Source organism: Ciconia boyciana, chromosome 9 (genome assembly GCF_034638445.1).
Source record: "Ciconia boyciana chromosome 9, ASM3463844v1, whole genome shotgun sequence".
NCBI lineage: Eukaryota > Metazoa > Chordata > Aves > Ciconiiformes > Ciconiidae > Ciconia > Ciconia boyciana.
The window spans coordinates 2,025,133-2,040,937 of record NC_132942.1 but is presented as its reverse complement, the minus strand read 5'-3'; the positions used below and the strand labels follow the sequence as shown (position 1 = coordinate 2,040,937).

Here is a 15,805-nt window from a genome sequence, read left to right as displayed (position 1 = left end):
AGTGCAGCACTGATCTCAGTCCAATACCAAATAAAACCCAGACAGACCCTACATTAACTGAATATAACTCCATACGTAGCAGTGCCCCACAGGACAGACACCGAGGTAAAGCTTCAGCAGCAGCACTCTCTGAAAAGAGAGCCCCAAACTAAAGCTGTGCTTTTTTTTTGGCCTTGATCTAAGCGTATGATGTGCTTCTCCAGAAAAAGCATACAGCTTTGGAAAGCAGCACCCTCCATCTCGGCTCCCTTTTCATCCTACCCTTAAATCACCTCTTTGGGCATCGCTGCAACAGCAAAGCTCGTAGTAAATTACCCGCTCGCTCACCAGATCCCACAAAGGAGAAGTGCCAACAAGCTTAAAGGCAACTTTTGCCCAAACAGGGATGGCATTTGAATTAATACCTTAGAATTTCTCCCCAGATTACAGATGAGGTGCTTTTCGGCATACTGTATGATTAGCTAATTGTTAATTAATTAGCGAATTATATTTTTTAATGTTCCCAGTAGTCATAAGACATCCTGTGACTGGTAAGCTTTCCATCGTTACACATTGTTATTTCAACAGAGACCCACTAGATAACACAGGAAACCCACCGCTAAATAAACGACACCACAAAAACTCAAAATACATGTGAGATTTAATAAAAGAAAAAAAAGTACAAAGCGAGTGGAAAGAAATGAAAGCAAAAAAAACCAACCACAACCAAACCCCAACACATTCGGAATGACGAAGCGAAGGGATGCAGCGCGTCCGGGAGGCTGCTACCCCCCGGGCAGGTCCCCAAGGCACCTCCACGTGCTCCGAGCCAACCCCCCCATCTCCACCCCTGCGGCATCCACCACAGCCAGACGTGAAGCCTACAGAGCTCAGAGCCCCGCAAAACACGTTTTAAATTAGAAAGCAGACAACGTGCACGATGGTAAATGTTTAAATGATAAAAAAATGGATAGTTTTTCCCATTAATACCAACCTTTTACGGATAAATGTATGAAACAGCTGAAAGATGTGTAACTGAACAGCTTCAGTCATTTCTGAAGGGTTTTTCTTTCACTTCTAGCCTACAAGGTGAAAATCTTCGGACTGGAGTGAGATTAGCATCACCATGCATTTGTAACTTGTTAAATAAAAATAAGATACAGAACTACCCTACATACCACATACTTAAGTCTTGTCTCAGCCAAAAGGAAAAATCAAGTACTAGAGAAAAAAAAAGCTACTGCGTCCCATTGGGGAGATTATGATGTTGACTGCTCTAAAGAACAAGTAACTACGAGGAAAAGGTATGTCCATCACAACATAAAGTCAACATATATATAATAATCATCAGCTTTAAAATATTGTTACATACATTCTGAATGTCTTCATCAGAAAAAGCTGGGAGTTTCTCCACAATGCCCATGGATTTGAAGGGTTTTATTCTTTCATTATCTTTGTTATTCGTAACTACCTGTTATTCTAGGAAAAAAGAATTGATCTCTGACGAGCCAGGGCAGACAGAAATCCTTTGCATAGATCTTGCTGGCTGCAGCATGAGATGGGGAGAAAACGATCGACTGGAAAAGTGATGGCAAGGCAGCTGTCTGCATACCCAATATCATCAGGTTTTGTTTTATCCCAGCCTTCGTAGCATCGGCCTTGAGAAGCAAAACAAGGAACCAAATAGCGCTGCTTACTCAGGCAATTAGTGCACCAGAGCTTCTCTCATTAGCAAAAATCAAAATCCTGCCCCTAATTTGCTACGTGATTGGACTGCAGTCAGTGGTGAGTGGGAATTGTCTCCCTGCGTGTAACAATAGGTTGGGTTCCTTGTACATTTCTGAGAAAAACACATTAACCCTCCTACCATTGTTGACAGTTACTCTTTAAAATACATCTAACCTGGAGGCACAGCCTTAGAAATTAAATGTTCAGCTTTCAGCAGACTCCTAATAACTGCGCAGAATTTTTACTCTTTGAAAAACGGCCTGTTCTAAAGGGTACCTGTGAGATCTTCATGAGGTTCTTACACGCATCAGGTAGCACTGACATGATTTTCAGTATCTCCATATAAAAGGCCAATGTCCATATGAAAACAGTTTAACACCTGAGCATGTATTTGGGGGGGGGGGGGGAAGGCTGTTTTAATGGGATATGCAAGTTAAAGAACCTCATTTCACAATCCAGCAAAATGCTACCCTCAAACAGACCTGTGAGGGCTCAGGTGCAAGGCCGTGCACCTCCACCTGCAAGTCAAATAAGGAATTTGCTGACATCTTAGCTTAAAGACAAGCCTTTAAGAAAAAAACCCCACAAAAACAAACAATGGAGAAATCCTGTAACATTAATAACTAAATCAAATGCACACACCCACAACTAACACTTAGCCAGCCAGTGTTTTTATAAACTCTAAAGACACTATGTGGGGTTAATACAAAATATTTGCTTTCTTTTAGCCTGTCATCTGATGGATGGATGGAATTGGGTCCAATTATTTTTCCATGACAACAGAGCTAGTAAGTCTCCATTCAGTTATCGTCCTGCCTTATCACAAAATGGTTTGAGTGGAAAAAAATAATATTGATCCTAATTATTCCTCTAAGCTCGGTTGCCCAGGAAAACAAGGCTGCGATTTCTAGGCAGGAGGAGTGTTAGAGGCAGCACCTCTAAGAGGAATAGAGCCTATCAGCATAAATACGGTGCACAGCTCAGGAGCAGGGGATTCTCCTTATTAGGCACATAATAAGTTTAAGGTTAAAGAGTAAAAGTAAAGATGACCGCTTAAATAGTTTTCCACAACAGTAAAATACATTGGTAAATGCCAAGTGAAAAGTTACACAAATCCTGTAGTTCCACATTATACAACAAACTCTTATGAAAAATCTTTCTATATAAATGTTCTACTTTAGCAGTAAAGAAAATTCAAAACATTGTTCCATGAATTTTATTAACCACTCTCTCTCTTTATATATATATATATATATTATAAATGATGTAGAAAGTGTTTAGAGTAATTCAGGATTAAAATATATAATTACTGGAATCAGGGTTACTCAGACTAAGATTCCCAGGGCAGAAAGGCTAAGCCATTGTGTTTTTCTACCCATTCTAAAAACTTACTCAAATCGAGAATTTTGTTAGAAAAATAAACGTTTCAGCATTCTTCATACCACTCCTCACATTTGTGCATGTACAGGGGAAGGCAGGTGAGTCTCAAGCAGTCACCTTAGCCAATTAAAAAACCTAAATCTAGAAAGCAAGTATTTAGCTGGTGAGTAAGATGAGTTCAGACAAACAGTTATGGTCACTTTATACACGGCCGTTCAGCCACCGGGTTTGGAACAAAACATCTTACTTTAGGGATTAGTTGACTTTGTTTAACAAAATGTACATGGCAAGGTTACTTCCTTAAAACCTCCTGATAAATTCTGTACAGATAACAGCGAGTCGTTACACTGCAACCACCGAAGATGCTCATTTTCTCTTTCACTTTGGTCCACTCACACAATGTTATGAGAAGGGTCACAGGGTGGGAAACTCAAGCAACTTAACACATGAAAGCACCAAGTCCACTCTTGGCCTGAAAGTCTGTGTGTGATTAACTGAAAGAAACAAAACATAAAAAAAGCATGAATTAAAGTTATGAAAATTAAACAAAAGCAAAATGTAGCGAAATAATGTTAAAAACAAAAAAGGAAGAGAAGGGCAAACACTGCTCGGGCATCTGAAGGCTCACAGACGAGAGCAACGCCCCGGCACGCTGAGCACCGCGCCACAGAGCACGACCTGCTTGGCAGCTGCAAGCGCAAAAGAGAACCTCGGCACAAACACTTTTTTCCCCCCTCGACACCCGCCATTCTTCCATCTCCATTTTTTACTTACTAAAGCTACTAAAAACACTGTGTTGAAACAGGAAACGATAAAAAGTTCGACTAGCTCGTCTAAAAATTTAAACGAGAAGAAACACCCCCTCCCCAAGCTCCCGATGCGTTCCCAGTTCCTGCAAGGTCCCAACATCTTGCCCGTAAGCCCGGGACGTTCCTCCACTCGCATCCCCGTCCCCCGGGGAGCGGCGGGGGCTCTCCCAGCAGCGATGAGCCCCTGGCATCCTCCGGGTCCCGCTCCCCTCGCACCGCCCCGGGTGGGCACCTGCCCCCGTGCAAGCAAAGTGCCATCCCCTAGCTAATATTACACTCAGACCTGTAAAGCACCAGCTCCTCGTCTACCAAAGCCACGGGCACAGCCCGAACCCAGCGCTGTGCCGGGGAAGCCTTGCCGCCGGTCCTGGGGGGGGACACTGCCTGCCACCAGCTCCCCAAATCCCAGCTGCCTTCCAGTCCGGTTTGGTTGAAAGATCTCGGTAAGAAAGGTGGCAAAGACATTCCTGCTGCTTGCTTGGGAATACACAGATCCTCTTAACGCCCGTGCGGTCTGTGGGGTTAACATCAAACCCCACAGGGATGGGTTAGGGCTGTGTTCTCTGACACACAGGTTTCACAAGAGCCCCGGCTCCTTTTGATGCCTCCCAGATGAAGAGGGGGTCTGGGAAGACAGGTCACTGGCAAGGCCAAGGGGAGGCACCTTCCTTTGCATTTTTTATTATGTATTTCATTATCCTGCTTGAGCAGAAACCCCCAAATACCACATTTTGAACTAGCTCACAGGTTTGAAAAAACAAAAACAAAAACAAAAACCCCAAAAAACCCCACCAAACAACCCCAAAACCAATCCAAAACCACCTCCTCTCCCTAATTTATTAATTTTATTCCTGGTGATGGTGCACCTCCTCTAGCCGTGCTCCGGAGCTGAAGATAACCCCCCTGCCCCAGCACCACATGGGGGTCCCCACCACTGGACGGGGTCCCCACCGCGCAGAGCACACGCTGCGGGTGCCCCTCGGTCCTTCGTACGCCGCCCGAGCTGCCTTCTCCTGGCCCCGCTTCTGGCCACAGCCAGTTTCTAATCACCACCCAGAAGAGGAAGGGCGTCCGGACTCACGTCTGCAGGTGGGCTAAAACCAGCAAAGCGCAGGAAACCTATTTCTATCGCAGACAGACGGAGCGGAGGGGAAGCTGCAGCGTTTCTGCCTGGCCAGCACACACAGTACGTCACCGCCGGAGCATCCCAGCGACCGGCATCGCTCGTGCAAGTTAACAGCGTGCAGCTCGGCGTGTTCACCTTCTTCAAAGCAGACCTGGGCCCCAGGCTGCCCTGGTATTCAGCCCCTTATTCACGTCCAAGTTTAGCTGGATTAAATTATATTTTCAGAAAAATATTTTACAAAGCGTTTTGGACTCTGTGCATGAGGTGGGACATGCCCAGAGCATGCTGAGAGGTCTGCAGAAGAGAGTGCTTTGGTTTTAACACCAACACATTTACATTCCAAGGAAACAGGTTAAATAATACGCACTGTTATCTTCCATAGGAAGAAACAAATCACTAGCATGGCAGTACGCAGAATGAGCTTTTCTAGTGCTGCAGTTCACAGCAGAGAAATGACAGAGCACAAAATCTCATCAGCAACGTGCAGCCGAACGTTGTGCTGTCAAGAGCAAACGTGGATGTTGCTACTCTCGATGGTCTGTTTTTTCTTTTCATCATTAAAAGGCTCAGAAAGCACTGCCACCGGCCGGTTCTGGATTTGACAGAATGCAGTTCAGACTCTTAAGCTCCTTCACGCAAGGGGAAGTAACAAAAAATGCTGGAATAACAGAACTACCAGCGTGCATGATGGTGCTTCTCATTTTGCTCCCTAGCCAGTGTTCCTTGAAGACTGGCTTGAATGGAAGCAGGATCACCCCCCCACACCTTTTCTTCTTAAACCTGTTTGCCCCATTCCTGCTCTATCATTACACAAGCAGGCAGCTGAAAGAGCATTATTTACATGCCCTCGCTCCATGCTCTTGCTGGCTTCAGCAATGTCAATTAACTTGCAGCAAGCTAAGATAAGAATTCTGCCTTTAGGGGAAAAGAGCTTTCTCGTAAGCAGAACTGTGTCTTGGAGCCCTATTTCACACGGAGCCCTAATGAATTTCCAATGCACCTTCGCTCTAAGCTGCTGTTCCCTTCTTTACAGCTCTACCTCTAAAAATAAAGTAAGAGCACTCTCCAAAGAGGGCCCCAAGCCTACAGATCACAGGGAGGTAGTGCATGACGGGGGACCTCATCTGTAAGACCTTACAACTGTGTCAAGATTGTCCCCGCTCCGCTCTGCTGGGGACAAGATGCAGCTTATTTCTAGTCACCTTCCCGTCTGTCTCCAGGAGCAGACAGCTCGCAGGATCACTTGAGCTGGCTGTCACAGAGGCAAGGGCAAAACCCGCAGGACTCTCAGCCTTTACAGAATGGCCCCAAATTGTGAATCCCCCCCACCTGCAGCCACCAGCACTTCCCCAGGGCAGTGCCCGGGCACAGGTGGACCCCGTCTCTTCTCTGCTTTAGGCAAAGAGTCAGAAGGGTCGGAATTAGGATTCCAAAATCCCCTTTTCCATTTGCTGTCTAAGCAATTGACCAAACATTAAAGCGTCTGAGCGGACACCCAGCTTCCCAGCGGCAGAGGAGAAAGACTCAAGTTCAGTCACTTACTTTTTCTTGTCTTTGTCCTTCTTCAGCGGCTGCTGTGAGGTAGCCTGCAAGGATTGGGACTGCAAGGTTTCCACCGCTACTTTCCGCCTGTTGAAGGCATTCATCTCTTCCTCCAGCTCCCTCCTCTTCTCCTCCACCTTCCTTTTCTCTTCCTGGTGTATCCTTTTTAAGTGCTCAAATTTCTCATGCAGCTGGGAGGAGACAGACCCTCTGAGCACCGCATCCAGCACGACCGTCGGGCCGCGCTCCCCCGGAGCCGCAGTCACACCTCCCGCACGAATCCCCACCACCCCACAGAGACTGACCAGCCGGCGGGGTACGGCAGCCAGCGCCCCTGCACCGTGGAAGCCCCTCGGCAGAGCTGACCTCTGGGCAATCACAGCCTCTTCACCAAAAGCAGCGAAGACACAATATATTCAGTTCTGCCTGACGCCACGTATCAAACGGGAGAAAGCGCGAGCCCTGGATAAGCGCACTGAGGGTCTCAGCTCCGTCTGCAGCCCTGCCATGGGGCTGTGGGCATCGCGGGCTCTTGCGTTCCTCACTAGTTTTGAAGATGGTCCATTTATTTCCTCCCCAACCACGGTAGCTGCCCGTGGCCACACACCAGTGACCCAGGGGACTCCAGCCCAGCTGCCTCCTCTACCCTGCTGTCCAGTGAACCTCCAGGGGTGAAGTCTACCCGACATGGATGCTCACCAAAACGTCCTGCATTGCCCTTCACTCACCAAGCAGCAGCCGAGTCTCCTACACACTGCACAGGACGGGGAAGACTGTTGTTTCTGAGGCACCTAAACCAGTGATGCTGTTTTGAAAACATTACCCCGTGTCCCCTTCTCTGAGTGGGGGGAAGTGTGTGTGAATTTGTGCTTTGGCTGGTGAGGTCTGCTCAAGAGCTGCCTGTGCTTTCCAGGATTCATACGTTGCCCAGACCCACATCCTATGCTGGCTGTATTTTGGGCTCCTCTCACAGGTTTTTGGCACACCCACCTCTCTCTCCTTCTCCTTCAGCTCTGCCTCCGTCTCCTTGACTTTGTTAACAAACATTTGTCTCATTTCTTCCTCTTTCTTCTGGAGCTCGCCCAAGAACTCTTTCCTTTTGGTCTCGTATGTTTCTTGGAGGCTGGGGAAGAAAGCAAACGAAATCCAGACTCTTTGGATTAACCAATGAGTTAGAGATGGGGAAATGCAGGCCTGTCTGCATTGCTTAAAGACAAACAGGCAGGGAAGGGAACACCACCAAAGTCAGCTGCAAAGTTCAGACCCAGTGCTAGTATTTTCCAGCCCAGCATTGTGGAGACCACCTACAAACCTCCCATTTTTTGGGGATGTCAGTGCCAAACTATTGCTCTAAACTGATGCTAGATGTGAAGGCCGCTCACCTGAAGGGCTGGCTGTCTGGATCCGTGTCCTTGAAGCCCATCTCTTCCAGTTTGCACCTCCTGTACAGCTCGTAGTGGCGGGTGTGAGTCTGCTCCCGAAGATCCTCCATGTTGACTCGAATCAGCATTTCCCGCAGTTTCACAAAGTCACAGTGACTTTCATTCTCAACTGATGGAAGCAAAGGGAGAAGTCAGCAAACTGCACACACGGCAGGGGAGCACTAAAGCATATGCAGATTAACTCCAGAGACTCCCCTCCCAAGGCTCTCTACCTGTTGTCCCACACAGGGCACAACACAGCCCCCTGGATGCAGGGACTCCCGTTGACCATTACTACCTGCCAGTAGGAATGGGGATTCAAAGGAAAGATTGGCCAGCCCACAAAAGGCTGGACAGGACATTTCTGCACCGTTCAGCGCAGGGCACCTTCATGCACACGTGCCGGCGGGAGGGCAGAGCTGGAGAGGGTGCCAGCGTGCGCACGGGCACGCACAAGGCAGGTTTGCGGCGGGTGCCCGGCTCGCAGCGCCTTACCTTGCACCACTCCCCACGGGTACTGCCGAGCTCTCACCAGCTTGTTCCCGACTTTCACCTCCTCCGTGCTGCCGACCACAGCGAAGGGCAGATGAGCCTGAAACAGAGCCAAGGCCAGGGACTCAGCGCATGGGCTAACCCCTCAGAGATCAGCCTGACCATTAGATCCCCCTCACCCAGGCACAGGATCTACTTCGAAAAGTCCTTCCTCTGAAGCTATCAGTCTCCAATACTCAGAGCAGTGTCTACCATGAACTGGGATATTACGACAGAGAGCAGCATATTACGACGATAGGGCCACAGCAGAGCTTACTAGCAATGCTGGCTGGACTGAACTGGATGGGGAAATATTGTAGGAACACCATGATCATTACTGATCTCCCTCTATCCATTTGTCAGGTTGTTCTTGCAGCTGTAATCTCTCCACGCGCCAAGAGCAGGGCACTCCCTGCCTGGCAGAAAGCACAAAGACATCCGTAAACAGGCCTTGGCACAGCAGTTTGTGTGTGGGCACTGGAAGGGACATGTGCAGGATACAACATGTGCTCGCTGCTCTCCAAGTCTGCAAAGCATCAAGCGCAGTAAGGAAACGGGGCACTGGCCTCAAGCACTGCAGGAAAGGAGCCACGGAGCAGGCGCTTCGGTAGGACGAGGTTGACAAAATCCTTCACATTTAAGAAGAAATGGATGCGGAAGTGTGGAACTGGTAGAGAAATGGCCAAAAATATTTTCATGGGAAGGGGGGAGAAAAACCAAGTAAGCGTGACTCCTGTTCTTCTCCCCAATGCACACAGCCTGCCATTATTTTAAAACGAGTGCATCCTCCAAATTTGTCATGAATTTAGCAAAAAAGAACTATTATAGTGAAAACACATATCCGGTTGACCCAGAAATCAATTGGCTATTGACATTAAAAAAAAAACGGGGGGGAGGAAGAAAAGACAAAGCATTTAATCAGAAACAGCTATGCAGGTAAATGTTCATGTCGATGAAAAAGCTACTTTTTATTTAAAAAATTAACATGGAAACATTTCAGCTGTTTCTACTGCAGTAGCTACATTCTGATTTGAGAGACAGGAAACCTGAAAGTGTTTTGCACATGCTTCGGCCAGGTCTGAATTTGATCTTTGAACTTCAAAAAAAGACAAAATAGAGTCTAACAATTTTTCTTCTTTATTTTAAATTGGGTTTTTTCTGCTTAGCCTCCTTAAGTCAGAAGAGGCTAATGTAAATCTTAACTGTAAAATTTTTATTCAAAGTTTTTCCCTCCTCAAATGAAAAGTAGCCTAAAAGCAGACAGAATGAATTTTGAAGAAAGCATTTTTCAAAAACAAATTTTAGAGCTGAGCTGAGTTTCACCAGAGAGCCCACAGATTAAATAAGAGCCCCATTTTAATTAATTCTGTATGCAATAGCCTTAGGCGTCTGTCAGATCCACAGCTCAACTTTCAAACAGATTTAGCGTCTGGACAATCCCAATGAAACTTGCGCTTCAAATGCATTTTTGTGCAGCAATTCAATTTGTCACAACTTCTGGAGGCAACGCGATTGGCAGCGTTACTCACATTCATCACAGAGTTGATCTCAGCGACTGCTTCGTCATCTGTGGGGAACTGATAGATCTGCACACCATTGCTGACCAGCTCGCTCATTATCTTTATCTTGAACTTGTGCAACTCGCTCTTGGAGATGGTGTCTGCTTTGGCGATAATCGGGATGATATTCACCTACAGCAGAAGGAAGGAAGGAAAAATAACCAGGTGAGCAGCAGTCAGGCAAGCAGCAATGTCAGGAGCGTGGGTGCCCGCGGGGTGACCTGGGTCCTACCCCGGTGTCTGCTTTACATTTCATAAAACCACAAAGGTGCTACATTTTGCACGCGAGCTGCAGCATGAGCCCAACTGAACACTAGAGGGAAGAGTGTTCCAGGAGTAATTTGGCTACAAGACTTCCAGATAAACCAAAGACAAACACGCTGCAATAAATACACAATGAGCCCATCAAAGCCTCTGCTCTTGCCTATGTATTTTGTTACGCACTTCGAGGGAGGCAGAGACAGCATAACTGTCACATCTCGAGTTATCACCTATCCACTGCTGGCTGCGCTGACAAGCCGTTTTAGAAGACAAGCGCAAGGATGAAACGCTGCAGCGTGCTGGTGTGAAGCCTTCCCATGCTTAAGCAGAAAGAGCAGGGACTCCTCAGACGCTTTCACAGCAGTTGCGGATCCTTCCCGAGGACTCCCTGAGCCTCTCCGTGAGGATCACAACTCAGGCGTGCTGTGCGGATTACGCGGACCCCCTGGGAAAGGTGCAGGGTGCCCCACAGCAGACAGGAGATTTGTTTTCATGCTGTTGTTGCTCAGCTTTGGTTTTGCATCAGCAGTCGCCAAGCGCAATACCCCGGGCAGCTTCTTCAACCCAGGTTTCAAAGCCACCTGCAAGCTGCAGGGTGGGGAGGTCTCCCCATGCCCAGTACATACCAAGATCAAGAGCAAACGAGGGCCACAAGCCACATCCTTCAGGAGGGATGTGGTTCACTACGGCCCCGTGCTCAGGAGAGCTACAGCAGGGCAGGATCTATCACAGGAACCTCTGTTAGATAAAGCTGCTACGCCCAGAAAAGCCAAGCGCAATACTGCAAACCACTGCTTAAACAACAAAACTCGTCTGTCTGAACGGCAGCCAAGTTCATAGCAGTAAAGCAGAATAATTCAGACAAAAGAGGGAAAAGTCTGATTTGCCATCTAACATTTCCCAAGAGCCAATGCTTTTTGTCCTACAGAGCAGAAATTCGTAACAGCCATTAGGTCTCCAATGGATGCCCATTAAAATAAATGACTTCGCTTTCCAGCTCAAGTTCTCTTTGTAGCTCAGTGTTTTTTCCATACTTCTTGTTTTTTCTCCCCCCCTCTGGTTTAGCACTCACTAAATACAAGAGCACTTACTGGCTCCAAAAGAAAATCGTCTCAATTTGCTCATTGCAAATTTATCTGAGAGGATAAATTCCTTATTTTTCTCAGCCACTGATCTGGCCTCTTTTACCAAGGACCGCAAACCCACACAGAACAAGGTCTGCTGGTCTCACTCCACTCCTCAGCAGGTCGATGTCCTCATTACAAAGGTAAAAAGGGCCGTGACCACAGCTGGGTGTCTCGCTGACCTGTTAAGAGCTGAGGAGGCTTGGATCCACCATCTCACACAGAAAAAGGGTCGGCTCAGGGCTCAGATACCACCCGCTCAGGAGCGGCATCTGCAAGGGGAAAGGCACTGCCACGGAGCTGCTGTGTGCAGGGCTTCGCGCTCTCCATCCAGCCAGGCACGCTGACAAACCAGCACAAGAGGTAATTTTAGTCCATTTTCAGTTGGCCTAAGCAATTCCCCCCTCTTCTTCCAACAAGCACCAGCTCAGCCCTGCTTGCAGCGAGGCAGGAGGTGCAGAGCCTGGAGCTTGGCACGGCTTGCCCAGCAGCAGGAGAAGGCAGGCTCTGTGGTCACAGCTGCTGCCCCAAGCAGCACTCAAAGAAGGTGCAAACCAGGTTGGTTCAAGTCCCTCCAACCAGGGTCTTCACGCTTTGAAAAGGCAACTCAGTCAGCACCTGCTGCCAGGGAGTTCAAAACCCAGAAGGGTTTTACAAGTTGTCGTATTTCCAGTAATCAGTACCCAACATCAATACTGTGGAGTCCTGGAAATGGCATTTGGGTGTTATCTTCCTCCTTCTCTCTTCTTCCCTTGTGAGTTCCTTAATATTTTAAATTATTACTGTTTTTATTTTGATTTCATGCATGCCTTGGAAACCCACGAGCTGGAATCCCACAGTTAACAAGTGATACCTGGAGCATCATACAATTATCTTCTTTTTCCTTTCTCTGATTTTGAGCATTGGCACCCAAAAGCTGTCTAAGTCTAGAATGAACTCGTCCCTTTGTAATAAGGAGAAAGGATGGAAAAGTTTGGACACAAGAAACAAACGAGATACGAGATGCTACCGACCCGAACTGCACGTCTAATCCTGCCCTCCTACAGCACCTTCCACACATCCATTTCTATGCAAAGGCCACAGTACGCGGCACAGAGATTAGTGCCAAATAAACTGATATATAACTAGCTAGAGAAGAAAAGTCACCTCTCCTCTCCTTCCTGAACAGGTTTTAAAAGCCCAATAAAAGGACGTGATGCCAGAACCATGCGAGGTTTCTCTCTCCACTCTTACTTTTACGTTTTTACCTTGGGTTGCAGGCAAAATCCCAGAGCAACATTCTTATATCTCATGGTGGAAGAGTGATATTCTCTATTTAAAGATCTAGTAATAAAATCATGATGTCGACTACTGGAGTGTCATCCCCCTGAATGTGACAGGCGCGCAGCATTCCCTTGACTGTCAGTCCATGTGCTGGAAGTCTTTGCTGGAGCTGGAATTACGGCCAGAGGAAGTCTGTGCTTCAGACAAGACAGCGAACTCACAGGCACGCACATAAAATGCACCTCCTTCTCAAGTCGTTCTGACCACAGAGTTATTTCTCGTCTCCAAAAATAAAACTGACGAGAACGTGCTGAAATAAGTCGGTTGGTAGAAAATAATTTTGCTAATAGAATAAGGCTGCATGCATTTTCACCCTGTGAAATACAGCTGGCTTTTTCCCCATCTCCAAAGTGTTCCCAAATGCAAGTCCCAGTGAAGCCAAGAGGCAAATCCTACCTTGGAAACCAAGCAGCAGAGGCACAAACTGGCCTGAAGCGTCCCCGCTGGCCAGTGACCCGCCCAGGATGGGTGAGCTCACGAAGGGCGAGCAATTAGCCACAGCTCGTAAACAGCACACGCTGGCTGGAAACCATCCAGGGAGCCCCGGCACGGCCACGGCAGCACACAGCTGTGCCGTCCCTTTCCAGGGCAGGGCTGTGGTTTAAATCAATAAATCGCCTTCTCATCTGATACAGAGGCAATTTTATTTATCTCCTCCTTTTCCCGGGTTAAACCCAATGGAAAGCCAACCCCTGCCAGGTCATATGTGCTTCCCACCTACCAGCCAGCCACGTTTCATCTACCTAGAACCACTTCTGAAGATGCTTCTAGCTCTCTGGCTGTAATTAAATACCCTAGACAACAGCTGGCCAGAAGCTCAGCCAACCAAATATTGTATCACAGTACAATGGAAGATTTTGTTTACAAACCAGCTTTACCCAGAATGGATTGGGTAAACTTTACACTAAAAGCAAGATTCATTATTGGAATCGTCACAGGGATTCAAAAGCCTGCCCAACACCTGATGCCATGGCACTGGTGTGCTAAAGCAAAGGTGTGACTGAGCCAGGTTCCTACAAAACCCTTGTTAAACTAGCCTCAGAGGCTGAGCCAGCAGAGCACGGAGCAAAGCACTGCCTCTGGTCCACCTTTTGTCTCCATGGTCTCCGTTCTTCAACTGTAAAACAGGGGCCACCAGCCACGTAAAGCTTCCCAAGAGGAAAGCCAGGTTCAGGTGTGCTGACACGGCTGCAGGCGTGAGTCAGTGCATGTCACCTCTCTGCTCAGCCACGGTAACCACTCGCTGTTACCTGTCTGGAGCAGGCAGAAAGCTGCCTGGGGTTTGCCGACATCCCACTTCACTCTGCCCACGCACCGGTTCATGTGTACTGGGAAAGGGGCACAGCGCTGTCATGCACAAATCTTTAAGGAGCGCCTGGAAAGCACCCTGATGTCCTGGGATGACACAGATGCAGAAATGCAACATAAACCCGACACCCCAAAAATATCAATGGTCTCTACTTGCTTACTCATTTCCATGTGCCTGCTTGTGCGAGGCCACCACACCATGAAATCCGGGATGTTCTCACACCGCGGTAAGAAGGGAGATGAGAGCAAGGGGATAAAATGACTTCAGAGAGGACTATTTAAGTGGAAGTTTAGAAATATAAAAAGCTTGCGTGCGCACAAAGTTCTCATCTCTGCACAAGTACAAAGGATTTATTTTGGTACTACCCAAGGACCACATTAAAGGCAGCCACGGGATACGTGAAAAGTAGGGAATGCAGAAGGAAAAGAAGAGAAAAGCTTTGTGGGACCACCAGCACCAAGGGGAATAGTGCAAAAGCTTTCCTCCAAACATATTTCTGGGAGCACGTAATGCTGGCACCGCACCAAGAGACAAGAGTTTATTAAGGGAAAGTTTTTGGATTCCTGATGAAGTCAGCGTAACAGCCACCACGGTTACAAACAGCCCACTGCAATGGGAAGCCAGTGCCTGCTCTGGAGTGGGGCCAAGGAAAAGCAGGCCAACAGCCCTGGGTGGCAAGGGCAAACAGCAGGGACTCCACGAGGGGGAACTCTACCCGCCAGGAAAGGCCGATAGAGCTGCACGTGGACAGCAGCCAGAGAAGAGAGCAGTCCCTCAACGTAATCCAGGGGATCCCCAGTTACTGCAAGGTCCCAGCTGCCTTGCTTGCCCCCTCCGTAGACTGATCAGCATCTGCCATCTGAAAGGAACCACCCTGCTGCTAAAATACTGCTCTGAAAGACAGGAAGTTCTTGCAAAGAAAAGAAGAGATGCTGCTGTCACTAGTGACCTTTGAAGCCTCCTGCAGCTCCCTGGAAGCCAGCTGGAACAACCAAAAGTGTGTCAGAAACCTCCTCCGAGCTGCAGGATTATCAGTGATAACCAGTTAAGTAACCCACTGCCCCCTGAGGCAGTAACAGTTTACGCACAAAGAAGCAACCCCCAGCTAGACCCTCTCACGACCCACTTTTAGGATTCCTATCACCTTGAGAATTTCTCACCATATTTACATTTTCAGAAGATATTGTGGTCTCCTATCCAGATCATCTGGCACGACCAGCAGCGACAGCTCACGCGCTCCCTGTGCGCCAGCATGCACAGCCAACGCTTCTCTTCAGCCCTTGTCTCCTCTGTACTGACCACCACCTTAGGACACCTACAGTTTTGGTGGCTCTCAGCCCCTCTGCCCCTGCTGACGGGTCAGGACAGCAGAGGTGGCTCCGCAGTCTCCACAGTTCAACTGCAGGAGCTGGAACACATCGTTACCTGCACACCTGTAAAGAAGAGCTAATAAAGTTGCAGCTGATGGCTTTGATAAATATGAACTAATCTGGGTAAGATTCTTACAGTGATGGACACTCTAGACTTTACACAGCTAGCTGGAAAACAGGTTTTTCACCTGACATTTTTCAGGAAAGCCAGTGAGAAAACAAGCACAGGACCTCCAGGGCAGATGAAGTTTTACCAGAGTCCTAAAAATGCCTCAGCTAACATGCAGGAAGGAGTCCAGCACTTACACGGAAGGAACAAAACCTTCTGCATGACAATCAATAT

General features: G+C 47.9%; 1 protein-coding gene across 4 annotated transcripts in view; it reads right to left on the bottom strand.

The window, feature by feature from the left end:
• Positions 1–622: 622 nt before the first annotated feature.
• SEPTIN8 (septin 8) overlaps positions 623–15,805 on the bottom strand; it is a 37,527-nt gene continuing 22,344 nt past the window's right edge. For 3 of the 4 annotated variants that reach the window (XM_072873664.1, XM_072873663.1, XM_072873661.1), the window contains exons 5-10: positions 10,046–10,207; positions 8,481–8,577; positions 7,947–8,115; positions 7,555–7,687; positions 6,565–6,755; positions 623–3,581 (exon numbers count right to left, since the gene is read on the bottom strand). In XM_072873664.1, coding sequence (XP_072729765.1) covers positions 3,578–3,581; positions 6,565–6,755; positions 7,555–7,687; positions 7,947–8,115; positions 8,481–8,577; positions 10,046–10,207 — 756 coding nt within the window. In that variant the 3' untranslated portion in view covers positions 623–3,577. Of the gene's footprint in view, positions 3,582–6,560; positions 6,756–7,554; positions 7,688–7,946; positions 8,116–8,480; positions 8,578–10,045; positions 10,208–15,805 lie in introns of those variants that run through there. The other variant, XM_072873662.1, reaches the window with a different exon arrangement.